The sequence below is a fragment of the Thamnophis sirtalis genome, unplaced genomic scaffold, assembly GCF_051295495.1.
Source record: "Thamnophis sirtalis isolate CommonGarterSnake01/CBP01778 unplaced genomic scaffold, rThaSir2_p1.2 scaffold_14, whole genome shotgun sequence".
NCBI lineage: Eukaryota > Metazoa > Chordata > Lepidosauria > Squamata > Natricidae > Thamnophis > Thamnophis sirtalis.
The window spans coordinates 1,326,676-1,340,473 of NW_028261394.1; the positions used below are offsets into that span (position 1 = coordinate 1,326,676).

The following is a 13,798-nucleotide window of genomic DNA, read 5'->3' on the forward strand; positions in this document are numbered from 1 at the left end:
GGCCCATGATTGTTAGTTACAAAGCTTGGAGATGGGAACTGAGATTGTAGGGTGGACAGAAAAGGCCATTTTTGTTTTCCCAAAAATAAGACCTCCATGGATAATAAGCCCAATCGGGCTTTTGAGCGCATGCCAGTGGTGGGTTTCAAAAAAAATTTCGAACCTACTCTGTGGGTGTGGCCTCCTTTGTGGGAGTGGCTTGTTGGCCATGTGTTCTCTCCCTCCCTCTCTCTCTCTCTCTCTCTCTTTCCTTCATTTTGTCTCTCTGTCCCTTTTTCCTTTTTTTCTTTCATCTCTCTCTCACTTTTTCTTTCTTTTTTCTTTTTTCTTTATTTCTTTCTTCCTTCCTTTCTCTTTCTCTCTCTCTGTGAGTCTCTCTCTTTCTCTCTCTTTCTCTCTCTCTCTTTCCTTCATTTTGCCTCTCTGTCCCTTTTTCCTTTTTTCTTTCATCTCTCTCACTTTTTCTTTCTTTTTTCTTTTTTCTTTATTTCTTTCTTCCTTTCTCTTTCTCTCTCTGTGTGAGTCTGTGTGTGTGTGTGTGTGTGTGTCTGTGTCTGTGTGTAAGTGGTGGGTTTCAAAAATTTTTGGAACCTCTTCTGTAGGTGTGGTCCACTGGTGGAACCTCTTCTAACCAGTTCAGTAGATTTGACAAACCGGTTCTACCGAACTGGTGCGAACTGGTAGGAACCCACCTCTGGCGCATGCGCTAAAATAAGCCCTTCCCCAAAAATAAGCCCTCCCTGAAAATACTGCAACACAGCACCAGCTATGAGGTGACCACGGTTGCCGCCTCCTGCACCTCAAAAATAATAAGACCTCCCCGAAAATAAGACCAAGGGCTTATTTGGGGGGGGTGTTCAAAAGAAAATAAGACCCTGTCTTCTTTTCAGGGAAACACGGTAGTTATGGGAGCTTCCAAACTTTCCCCCTTTGTTCAAAGTGTGTGACTGAAACTTGGGGTTGATGGTGAGCAGTTTCTCCATCCATTGATGGTGAGACCTGATGTTCTCAACAGACTCCCGTCCTCCCTGTTGAGACAAGAATGCTGAGGAGCATCTCAAGGTTTGTTCCAACCTCCCGTCCTGACTCCACTTGCTCCCTTTGACTCTGAAGGTGTTGTTACTTGCAAACAACACTTGTGGGGAAACAAAACACCAGAGCTATCCCAGATGTTGTGAGCTATGGGCTCAGTGTTTTGATTGATTGATTGATTGATTTTATTATATTTATATGCTGCCCTTTTCCCCCGAAGGGGACTCAGGGCGGCTCACAACTCAAATCAGGGAAGAGGGGTACAGACAAAAAATAAACGAAACATAACAATGCATAATTTAAAAACACACAACAGTCATACCATTCGAGACGGGGGCAACGGTTCCTTAGCCCCAGGCCTGTTGGAACAGCCAGGTTTTAAGGGCTTTGCAGAAGGCCTGGAGGGTGGTGAGGGTTCGAATCTCCACGGGGAGTTCGTTCCAGAGGGTCGGAGCAGCCACAGAGAAGGCTCTCCTCCGAGTGGTCGCCAGTCAACACTGGCTGGCGGATGGAATTTGGAGGAGGCCTAATCTATTTATTTATTTATTTACTTATTTACTTATTTATTTATTTATTTATTTATTTGTCTGTGGGATCTAATCGGTCTAGTGGAGGTGATTGGCAGCAGGCGGTCTCTCAGTGTGGATCACATTGCAGACTGAGGCCAGAACCTGCCTTTGTGTGTGTTTGTGTGCATGTCTAGGTTTTGGCTCCCTCACCGTCACTTTGTAGGTGATCGACTTTTGCAGGCCTTCGGGAGAGATTTGCAACAGCTCAGCCACGACCCGGATCTCCTTGGCGCTCAGCACAGAGGCCACTTCCTGGCAGTCGGTCTGCAAGTACCCAAATGAATCTCAAACGTCTTCCTTGGGAAAGGGAATCATCTCTCCGACCTCCGGGGCTGCCTCCTACCTCATACTTTTCAAAGTAGACGTTCCCCAAGTGGAGGATGGAAGACAGGATTCGGAAGATGCTGTCCTGGTCTTGGAGGCTGAAATTCAAGACCTCCATGGTGTCGAGAAGCCGATGAAAGTCTTCTAGGTCCGTTTTGCCAGGAATCTCGCAGTCGCCTCCCTGGGGAAGACAGCAGGAAAACATCTGACTCCCAACGGCATGTCCTAGTGACTTTTTTTTTTTATATTTATAAATTTTTATTTTACACACATAAGCACATCAACAGAAACAAACACATAACTTAAAAACAACATAGGAACAATAAGTTCCATCGTATATCATACCGCAGTTCCGAATCGGTTTCTTTGCAGTTAGTGTTTTCCCTTCTATACATTTCTATCTTTCATTCATAATCTCCTTATTCGTTATCCATGTACAATTCTTTATTTATTTGTTCTTAGCTACTTATGACCAAATATTATTTACCTATATTATGCTTTATATTTTTACTGTCATTTATTCTCTTACATACAGTTATAGGTATACATTCACATAGTTATTCTTTTTCTTTGCCATTCTTATATTATTATTATTCCATTTGAAAGGTTATAAAGTATAGTTTGGAGTGCTTTGTTTACCATCCTTCGCACCTGCTATGACACCACCTTATTTTCTCTTTCTTTTCTCTCTCCCTTCCTTCTCTACTTCCTTCCTTCCTCCTCTCCTTCCCCTTCTTCCTTCCCTTACCTCTCCCCTACTCCTACCCTCTCTCTTCCCCTTCCTGCCCTCTCCCCTTCTCTTTCTCTCCCTTCCTCCCTCCTCTCCTTCTCTTTCTCTCCCTTCCACCCACCTCTCCTTACCTCTTTCTTCTTCCTCTACCTCTCCTCCACACTTCTTCCTCTCCTACTATCTCTCCGTCTCTTTCTCTCTCTTCCACCCTCCTTTCCTTTCCTTTCCTTTCCTTCGTCCCTCCATTCTCTACTTCCTTCCTCCTCTCCTTTCCTTCCTTCTTCCCTTCCTTTCTTTTTCTATTGTTATAGGTGTCTCTTTCAGATCCCAGTTCATGTTTTCTTGTCCTAGTGACTTTAATGGCAGGAGAATCCAGAAGAAGCATCTTCTCTTCCAATGGAGACCTCATCTTCTTCTACTTAAATGTCCTGAGACCAAAGAGCTGCAAAGAAGCAGAGCTTGGCTTCTCCCAGCAATTGGCAGGATGTGACCAACACTGACTTTTCCCAATAAATGAGGATCAGTTGGTCCAACCTAGATCAAGGCTCACTTTGACCAAGGTTTACTGCTTTCTCCTGGATCTTAAGAATTCACCCTTCTCTTTTTCTTCCCCATTTTCATCTTGTCAGAAATCTCTGAGAAGGTATCTGAGTTCTTGGACAATCTGACCTGAGCCCCCACTTTGGAGACTTTTTAAGTATCTGAGAAATTGAAGAAGCAGAAATTTGAAGGACAAAGGCATCACCATGAAGGAAGAACTATAGGAGTTCTCACTCAGCTCCATACCTGGTTCAGATAATAGTAGGTTTCTGCACCTTGAAGACAAAAGGCCTGCTTCTGCTGCGTGGGGAGACCAGCCAGCATCTCGTAAAAGATGTGGTAGTTTCGTTCATTTTTGGCCTAGAGAATGAGTCAAGACAAGACGGATGGATGTGAAGGGTGACTATGAGTGAGAAACCAAGATATTTTGACACCCAAGTGCAAAAATCCAGAATGGCTACCAATGAAAGTAAGGAAAAATAAAATAAAAAAATTACATAGGATTGCACTTGATTTAATATTTCTTTTGTTTTCTTTTTCTTTTCTTTTCTTTGACCTTGTTTCAAAAGTTTTATTTCTTTTAAGACAAACATTTCATCATTCCTCAATCAGTAAGATATCGAAGTACAATTTCTTGTATATCAAAATAATTCTAGTTTACCACCAAATTCTTGTCTAGCCTAATATATACCCCTCCCTCCCTCCACCTTCCCCCCCACCCCCGACTTCCCAGAACCCGTACACGGTATGGGTTTCTAACAACCACAGTCTAAAATCTATTGAGAAAAAAAAATTAATAACATTCTACATTGATCTTAGCTTCTTCTTGCTGAACCAACTTTAAACAGTTTAAATCATTTCTGATCTTAAGCATAGGCTAACTGGAATTTCTTGGTCCCGTATTTATTTTGTATATAGTCAATCCATTTTTTCCAGTCTCGTTTATATCTCTCATTTGAGTGATCTTTAAGATATGCCGATATTTTAGCCATCTCGGCTAAGTTTGTGACTTTCAATGTCCATTCTTGGATTGTAGGCAAGTCTTCCTTCTTCCAGTATTGCGCCACCAACAGTCTTGCTGCCGTTATTAGATGCAGAATCAAGTTAGTCTCTACCACTGTAAAGTCAGTACATATACCTAGTAAAAATAACTGAGGAGTAAACTTTATCCTTCTTTTAAAGATATTTTGCATAATCCACCATATTTTTATCCAAAATGCCTTAGCCTTTTGGCAAGTCCACCATATATGGAAATATGTAGCATCGAGAGAGCCCCGATGCTCTCTTGATTTAATATTTCTAAGCACTCTTGGAGAACTCTTATAAAAAGAATCATTTGTTGAGAGGACTCATAATGCTAGAACAAATCTTTTCAATTTTCCTTATTATCCACTTCTGCTTTTTAATAAATGCTCAACTGCTGTTCAAATCTAATCCATCTCATTCCTTTTGTAGACAATCATCCTAGTTTGGTCAGATCCATGCAACCAAGTAAAGATTCCCCTAGCACATATGTGGTAGTTGTTCCAGACTCTAGGGGGCGGTGCTCATCTCCGTTTCTAAGCCGAAGAGCCAGTGCTGTCCGAAGACGTCTCCGTGGTCATGTGGCCGGCATGACTCAACTCCCGAAGGTGCATGGAAAGCTGTTACCTTCTCACCAAAGGTGGTCCCTATTTTTCTACTTGCATTTTTACAGGCTTTCGAACTGCTCATTTGGCAGAAGCGGAGACAAGTAACGGGTGCTCACTCCGTTATGCGGCGCTAGGGATTCGAACCGCTGAGCTGACGACCTTCTGATCGACAAGCTCAGCATCTTAGCCACTGAGCCACCTTGCAACCAACGGTACCACTTAGTTAATTTTAGAGGATCAAAGTAACCAGCTAAATCCAAAGCATTGTTCATAACAGATGCAAGCTGGAGAGAGGCTCTTTCCAAGCCAGCTCCCTGCAAATGCTAACTCTTTTATTTCCTTCCAAAGGCTTCCTTTGCAATGCTTAAAAAGGAAATGGGCCGGTTGCACTTCTCACTTGCTTTGCTAGAGTCTCCCTTGCTTGCCATGACTAGGCCAACGCAAGAACAGAGGAAAACCTTACCTGAAAGATGACTCGTGATTTTTCCAGAAGGTACTGGGAGGTGATGGCACCACAGATCAACCCGTTGCTGGAGAAAGACAAGCGGTCATCAGTCACTTTTCCCAGGGCAGCTGTTAACTTCAAACAGTCACTAAACAAATATGTGTAAGTCGAGGATTATCTCCATCCTGTGGGGCCCCTGAAGGCAGGGTCGGATGGGAAGAAGCAGAGAGGCTCTAAGTAGGGGAGGAGGGCTTGGTAGGAAGACCTACGAGGGTTCGGATTACTTACTCCTCCAGAAAGAGTTCCACAAATTTCCCAAATCTGCTGGAGTTGTCATTCCGCACAGTCTTGGCATTTCCGAAGGATTCCAGAAGAGGAGTCGCTTCGAGAATCTGTCTCAAGCGGATAAAATACAAGAGCAATGTAGATGTAAAAATCAAAGCTCTAAGAAAGGGTCAAACATATATGAAAACCTCCAAGCATGTGATGAATGCAGGACCAGATCAGATCAGATCAAATCAAATAGAATCAAATGAGATCAAACCAAATCTGTCCTTCCCATTCCTGTTTGAAGCTGGATATTCGATTCTTCCTGCTGCTTTTGAGGGTTCATTTTTACTTAGCGAGAGAGCCCAATCTTGTGGTTTTAAAAACAGAGGAGGAAATCTTTCGTGAAGGGAAATCAATTCCTCCGTCCTCTTCTCCCACAGAAACCAAACCTTGCCAAGAGGCAATTAAGGCGCAATTGTCACCAATCCCCATTGGGAGTAATAAAATGGGAAGGACCTATGAATAGGATCAATTAGAGGGAAGGGAGGTCTCTAAACCTCAATGTGCCCTGGCTGTTACGTTAACCTGTTTTTTGTTTAATCGCCAAAATCCAGCCTGCCAAAGCACTGGAGAGAAAAGCAGTGTGGAGAATGGACAAAATGTTCCATGAATCTCCCATTTTTTAAAAATAAAACAGGGGGAGGAGAGAGAGAGAGAGAGAGAGAGAGAGAGAGAGAGAGAGAGAGAGAGAGAGAGAGAGAGAGAGAGAGAGAGAGAAGAGCAACAGCTGATGTGAAAGTAGATAAATCAGAATATTTATTTGCAGTAGCAATAGCAATAGCAGTTAGACTTATATACCGCTTCATAAGGCTTTCAGCCCTCTCTAAGCGGTTTACAGAGTCAGCATATCGCCCCCACAGTCTGGGTCCTCATTTCACCAAGATAGATAGATAGATGATAGATAGATAGATAGATAGATAGATAGATAGATAGATAGATAGATAGATAGATAGATAGCAATAGCAGTTAGACTTATATACCGCTTCATAAGGCTTTCAGCCCTCTCTAAGCGGTTTACAGAGTCAGCATATCGCCCCCAACAACAATCCGGGTCCTCATTTCACCCACCTCGGAAGGATGGAAGGCTGAGTCAACCCTGAGCGGGTGAGATTTGAACAGCCGAACTGCAGAACTGCAGTCAGCTGAAGTAGCCTGCAGTGCTGCACTCTAACCACTGCGCCACCTCGGCTTGACCTCTGAGCAATGACTGAACTTTGCAGGCAAGATCCCTTACTGCAGTCAGCCATAAGAAAGGTAGCCAGGTGTATCGGTCACCTGAGTCCAAATCACGTAGGAAAGGTTCGGAAATGAGTCTTCATCACTTCGGCTTGGAGGAAACAGCCATCCGCGTTCAAGAAGTCAACCGATAAGGAATGGAGATGGGCCGATTGCTCAGAGGGGAAGCCCTCATTCTCCAAGAGGTGAGAACGTGAGACAGAGTCAAACTAATCCCTTCCCAGTTGAGTTCATGCACAGAGCACGGCATCAACCAATTAAACCTGATGCACACCATGCCCCATACCTTTATCTAGGGGAGCGTCAAGAACAGCATGGCAGCAGAAGGTAGGAAGCAACAGAAGGTCTTCAAAGGTTCGGGGCAATTCCCCCTTCACCCACCCACCCGTTGGCCTCAACTGGGCCTTAGGGGAGCACCAAGGCTGTGGCTGAGTCTCGTTGCCTCTGCTCATCCCCTCCGTCCTACCTGCTGAGTCGCAAGGTGTTTCTGGTTGATAGCTGCCAGGTAACGAAGAATCAGCTTGGTGGCTTCGGTTTTGCCCGATCCGCTTTCTCCACTAGAAGCAAACCAGATGGAAGGAGCCTTGAGCCCAAGGAAGCATCTCAACAGGGACCTGCCCTGAAAGGAGATGGGAGGAGGGGGGGGAAGGAGTCCTCCTTCTTCTCTTAGCTACTTTGAGGAGTATTCTCAGAGGGAACGTCCCGAGCTCACCTAATGATGATACATTGGTTGAGTTTGGCATCTCTCAACTTGCTGTAGGCAACGTTAGTGATTGCAAAGAGGTGTCTGCAGAAGAAGAGAAGGAAGGGAGAAAGTCTCAAGCTGTCTTTAAAAATAGGGGGCGGGTTGCTCTCAAGTCAAGAGTGGCGTCTTTCTAGCTAGCATTCCCACGAGCCTTAATAGCAATCCTTAAGACACACACGGAAGGAACCACTTATAGAAACACCAACACAGGGAGGCCAACTAGTTGCAATGTTAGAGAATCACTGCCAATTAAAGTAGAACTATACCCGAGGGAAGACAGGCTGTTCATTTACGCTTTCTAGCTGTTTCAGATTCCCATCCCTAACCAATAGAAGCAGAGGACCGGAATGATATGAATTGTAGTTGCGAATCCTCTGGTTTGCTGGGTGAGAAGACTCAGAAGCAGCCGAGACATTATTCATCCAAACCTCTTGAGATTTCAGGAAGCACCTGGCCAGCCTTTCCTGACCCACAGAAGAACACGAGGGCATCCTCAGGGCCACCATGGCTAAGAACATTGCCCGTCAAAAGAGCCCAGGGTAATGAAACTGCCCCCCCCCATTTCTGCAGGAGGGAGTGAAACGCCCTCCAGATCAAACCTGCAGCCAGTAAGGGACTCACGGCGGGTTCTCTCCCAAAGCTTTGCCTTCATACTTCAGGACGTGGTCCGTTCCGTAGATGTTGAACATTTTGTAAGGATTCACTGACACCAGGATGCTACCTATGTAGCTCTGTCAGAGAGTAAGAGGAACGTGGTGTGTATGAGAGAGAGAGAGAGAGAGGGAGGGAGGGAGGGAGAGATGGATGGATGGATGGATGATAGATAGATAGATAGATAGATAGATAGATAGATAGATAGATAGATAGATAGATAGATAGATACAGAGAGATAGACAGACAGACACACACACACACACAGAACACATGTTAGGGAAAGCAAAAAACACAACATTCTAGAGGACTTAGTGCTCTGGGTGAATCCAAACATCATAACTTCATGCCCCATAGAATCCCCACAGAATAAACTCCTGGTTTACTCTGAACTAGGCCAATCCCTATGCTTTATGAACAGACATTGCAAAATATAGGGTGAGAACTTACAGAAGGAAAGTCATATTTAAAAACCCTACCAGAACTTTTCAATTCAACACCTATATTTTGCCGCTGAGTCTTTTCTTCTTGAAGGAAAAAGGAGGCCACCAGCCAGGTGCCAAATTCTCTACTTCTCTTCCACCTTGGTCACCATCCCTACGAGGCTGTGAGGAAGACCAAGCCTGGCCCTCCTAGGAGATCTCGTGGCTTAGCTGGGTTTGAAGCCAGACCCTCCCGATCTCCCTCTGGGAGATTCTTTCGATGGTTTCGAAGCCCGGGGAGCAAAAGTGAAAAGAGCCAACTCACATAGATCTGCCCCCGCTCAAACCTCCTTTGGATGTTGCGAAGGATCACGCTTTCCTGGAGGTCTCTGTGGCATAAAGAACAAACACGGCTGGACACAACACAACCTTAAGAGGGGGAAATACATCTTGACATGGGGAGTTCCGCAGAGCAAATCTGATAAAGCAGTGTTTCTCAACCTTGGCAACTTGAAGACGTCTGGACTTCAACTCCCAGAATTCCCCAGCAGTGGTTAGGACAGTGTTTCTCAACCTTGGCAACTTGAAGATGTCCGGACTTCAACTCCCAGAATTCCCCAGCCAGCGAATGCTGGCTGGGGAATTCTGGGAGTTGAAGTCCAGACGTCTTCAAGTTGCCAAGGTTGAGAAACACTGTGATAAAGGTACGGGATGAAGAGACACAGGAGAGAGGAAGCTTTGCTTCCTGTTAAACTAGTAGGTAGCAGGGTTCTAAGACCCACCTGGCTCAGGTGTATGATGAAAAAAAGGCCGCACTCTACACACGAGTAGAGAGATTAGTAAGGAGGACTCAATCGGCCCAGTGTGGAAGATGCTCCCGTAAGTGGTCTTCCCTTCTTTTCATACATCTTTTGTTTAATTTTGGCCCACCCCAAAACACTACAAGAGGAGCTGAACAGAAAAAGAACTTCCATTAAGATATACATGGCCTGGGGGTGGGGGGGATGTATCTCTCTGTGTCTGTGCTGGCTGGGGGATTGTGGGCCTTGAAGTTCACCCATCTTCAGGTTGCCAGGTTTGAGCAAGACAGCTCTCTTATCTCTCGGGGGTGGACAGGACACCCCTTTGTCTCCAACAAGAACCCATCCTTCAAATACTTACTCTAGTTGGGTCAAGTCATCCACAGCGTCATAGCTCGCCTCTCCTGGGTTGGTTGCCGATTGCAAATTGTGAATGCAGTGCATCTAGAAGTTGGTGGAAAGACCAGGAGAAGGTCAAGAGAGCCTCCCCAAATCTCCCCGTCCCTCTTTGAATCCCCCCCCCCAAGCAACCCCAGAGGTGGATTCAGCTGAGAGCTGGCAGCAGCTCACGGAAGGCATTTCATGGCATGGGGAAAGGTCTGACTTAGGCTGAAACCCACCCCTCCTTCCAGCCTGTTTCTCCTGCCCACCCTGCTGTCCTTTCCACCTAGGAAAAGGTTGGGGGTTTGCAAGCGGCGCCTGGCTTTCCTTCTGCATCTGCAAAGGCCACCTCTTGACAGTGATAAACGCACCTGAGTTGGATGTCATGGTGGAGTGGCTATTAAACAGTGACTCACTCCATTACTCAGGAGAGAGGAATCAGGTAGCTGCTTCTAATTAATTCTCCCCTCCGGTTCCAACTCGGCTCAGTGTCCTCCCCTATGCATATTGTCCTTTGGTTACAAGGGAATATTATGCACACACACACACACACACACACACACACACAGACCGGCCAGGATGGGTGTCTTTGATTCTCGGGCATTGTGTGGATTCCCCCAGAGCGGAGCAGAGAGGCTGCCTTGCAGAGCCGAGGTGGCGCAGTGGTTAGAGTGCAGCACTGCAGGCTACTTCAGCTGACTGCAGTTCTGCACTTCGGCTGTTCAAATCTCACCGGCTCAGGGTTGACTCAGCCTTCCATCCTTCCGAGGTGGGTAAAATGAGGACCCGGATTGTTGTTGGGGGCAATATGCTGACTCTGTAAAACCGCTTAGAGAGGGCTGAAAGCCCTATGAAGCGGTATACAAGTCTAACTGCTATTGCTATTGCTATGTTTCCCCTGCCAGCTCCTCTTTAATCGGACCAAGCCAACTTTGCGTTTGAGCTTTTTTTCAAAGGAGAAGGTTGGAGATGTGGAGACAAACAATTGTTTGTGTGTGTGAGAGAGAGAGAAACACTGAGGAAGCTTGCCTTCCTAAAGTCAGTGGCCTCCTCCCCACTTTCCCTGGGTTGCATCAGATCAAGAAGGGACCTCAGGATCTCCCCCACTTTCCTGTGGAACGTCTGTCTGTCCCCGTGGATGATGGATAACGTTAACCTTGTCTTAAAGAAACTGCCGGGCATCTGAGGAACTCGCCAAAGGCTCGACTCCCCTAAATGGAGCACAGCCAAGGCTAAAACCATTTGTGTTCAACCAAGGGAAAAGCCACCATTTGCTAGGAGCGTCCTTGTTTCCCTCTCTTTTCTATTTCATGGGAGTGAAATGCTGCGATGGGTCCACTCCTGAGAAGTGGGGATGTCTGGTGAGGCTGGTTGGTTCTTGCTATGCCACACTAGACTCTCAGCCACACTGGATGAATCCACAAGGTTACAGATCCCCTTGGATGGGTTGATCTCTGTTGGGGCACCTGCATCCCATTGGATGACTCAGAAGCTCAAGAGGAATTGAACTCAAAAGGGCCTCCTCTAATTCTCACTCCCCCCCTCCGAAAACAGAAAAGAAAGGACTAAATGTACAAGTATATATTCAAGGGTGAGATATAAACGATGAGAAAACGTAGTTAGGGTAGATTAGCGAAGGGAAGGGAATAAGAAACAATGCTAAACCATATTTGAGTTTGTGGAAATATCACCCCAAGAAAACATAAATTGAGATTTGAAAGAGACACCTACAACAACAGAAAAAGAAAGAGGGAGAGGATGAGAGGAAGAGGAGGGAAGGAGAAAAGAGAAAAGGAGAGGAAGGCCAGAAGAGATAGAAAGAGAAGGAGAGAGGGCAGGAAGGGGGAGAAGAAGAGAGGAGTAGGGGAGGGGCAAGGGAAGAAGGAACGGGAATAAGAAATGATACCAAATTATATTTGGGTTTGCGGAAAAATCCATCCCAAGAAAACATAAATTGAGATTTGAAAGAGACACCTATAACAACAGAAAAAGAAAGGGGGAGAGGATGAGAGGAAGAGGAGGGAAGAAAGAAGGGAGGAGAGGAGGGTGGGAGAGGAAGAGAAGGAGAGAGAGTAGGAGGGGGACGAGGAAGAGTAGGAGTAGGGGAGAGGTAAGGGAAGAAGGAAGGGGAAGGAGAGGAGGAAGGAAGGAAGTAGAGAAGGGAGGGAGGGAGAAAAAAAGGACCTATAACAATAGAAAAGAAAGGGAGAGAGGAGGAGAAGAGGAGAAGAGGAGGGAAGGAAGATAGAGGAGAGGAAGATGGAAGGGAGAAGGAGAGAGGATAGGAATGGGAAGAGGAAGAGTAGGAGTAGGGGGGAGGTAAGGGAAGAAGGAAGGGGAAGGAGAGGAGGAAGGAAGGAAGTAGAGAAGGGAGGGAGGGAGAAAAGAAAGGGAAAATAAGGTGGTGTTAAAACAAGGGATGGTAAACAAAGCAACCCAAACTGTATATTATAACCTTTTAAATGGAATAACAAATGTATAAGAATGACAGATGTAAAGAAGAAGAAGAAATATGTGAATGTATACCTATAATTGTATGTAAGAGAATAAAATAAAAACTTTTCCAATTCTCACTCCCCCCCGCCCCCAGGTTCTGCCTCCCTCGGACCCTCTTCAATATCCAGCAGAGTGGGACCCTTTCAATTACCTTGCATTGCCAGTTCTGGCTGGTTTCTCCATATTGACTCTTGGGCCCAGAGGCTCCCCGCGTCAGGTACCAGAACACTCCATTCCCTCTTCCTCTTCCTCCCCCACGATGAGCCCCCTGAGCCCTAAAACTCTCCGCTGGAGGCTGCTGGAAGAGCTTCTCCGAGGCCCAACCGTTCGGCATCTCACGAACGCTCACTGTGTGATACTCGGACCACGGCTGTTTCTGCCTCCGGGATCTTCTCCAAGGACCCATCGGTTGGACTTGGGGCATCACCACGGCGTATCTCCCTATGCCTCCTTCCACGTCGTGTTCAAGAAGCTCAGGAGGTCCGTGGGCAAAATCTGGTCTCCTCGGCTTGTTATACTGGCTGCGAACGGAGGGCGGTCTGGCCGAAGGGGAGCCTTCTTCCTCCAAAGTGTAGGGTCTTTGGAACGAAACTGTTCTCTGAGACATGGGGCTGAGATTGGGCCTCCTCAAACTGCCACGATGATCACCAGGGACGGTGCAGGAGAAATGCCCACCCGAGAGCTTACGGGCCTCTTTAGGAGTAGAGGACCTGACAGACCTGGCCTCTGTCTTCTGCTTCATTGAGGCCACAGCAGCTGGAGAATGCTGGGGAAACGGCTGCCTTGAGAAAGCTTGAGCCTCTTCTGGACCAAACTCCTCAAGATACGGATTCTCCTCTTCTAAATGTCGTCTTCTTTCTCCAGGAAGGAACTGAACGGAAGAAGCAGGCTGAACCATTCCAGCCAGAGGCTGACCTATGCGCTGAAGGAAGTCCTTCCGGCGGCTTGGAGTTTGAAGGGGCGATTGGGGCAAGTCAAAACCATTTCTCGAGCTTCTGGTAGCTCCCATCTTGGGTGAGGAACTCCAAGGCGTTGCTGTTTCTTCTTCTGAGGCACAGAGCCACCTGGGCTGGCCCTGGGGCTGAGCTTCCTTTGGTCTACCCATTTCAAAGGGCAGTTGGGCATACAGTGATGAGCCTTGGGGTGACTCCCGGATTCTGATTCTGTGGCTTCCTTGATGAGACAGCATGTGAGGAGAACCCCTAGCAGATAAAACTGGGGAGTGGTGGCCAAACTGCCTCAAATGCTGGTTTCTCATTAATGGCTTCACTGCTTTCGTTGGGGGCTCGGCCTGCCTGCTCCAAGCCTGGGGGAGGCTTCCCGAAGCGTCCATTGATGCCTGATGAACTGCCCTGGTTGGTTGTAAGTGGCCTGGAATGGGAGGAGATCCAAAACGCCTAAGGGATGGTTGAGGTGATGGAGGAGCCTTCAAACTCCTCCTGGTGGGATGATGGGATTCTTGTGGG

The 13,798-nt window shown here is 46.6% G+C and overlaps 1 protein-coding gene across 1 annotated transcript in view; it reads right to left on the reverse strand.

Annotated features, from left to right (window-relative positions):
* MYO15A (myosin XVA) overlaps positions 1–13,798 on the reverse strand; it is a 30,982-nt gene that overhangs the window by 14,527 nt on the left and 2,657 nt on the right. Inside the window, 14 exon segments of the mRNA XM_087729231.1 lie at positions 899–1,028; positions 1,752–1,865; positions 1,945–2,106; positions 3,442–3,555; positions 5,290–5,356; positions 5,560–5,663; positions 7,124–7,129; positions 7,304–7,394; positions 7,550–7,624; positions 8,204–8,313; positions 8,981–9,044; positions 9,817–9,899; positions 12,484–13,203; positions 13,568–13,703. Of these exon segments, the coding sequence (XP_087585357.1) occupies positions 899–1,028; positions 1,752–1,865; positions 1,945–2,106; positions 3,442–3,555; positions 5,290–5,356; positions 5,560–5,663; positions 7,124–7,129; positions 7,304–7,394; positions 7,550–7,624; positions 8,204–8,313; positions 8,981–9,044; positions 9,817–9,899; positions 12,484–13,203; positions 13,568–13,703 (1,976 nt within the window).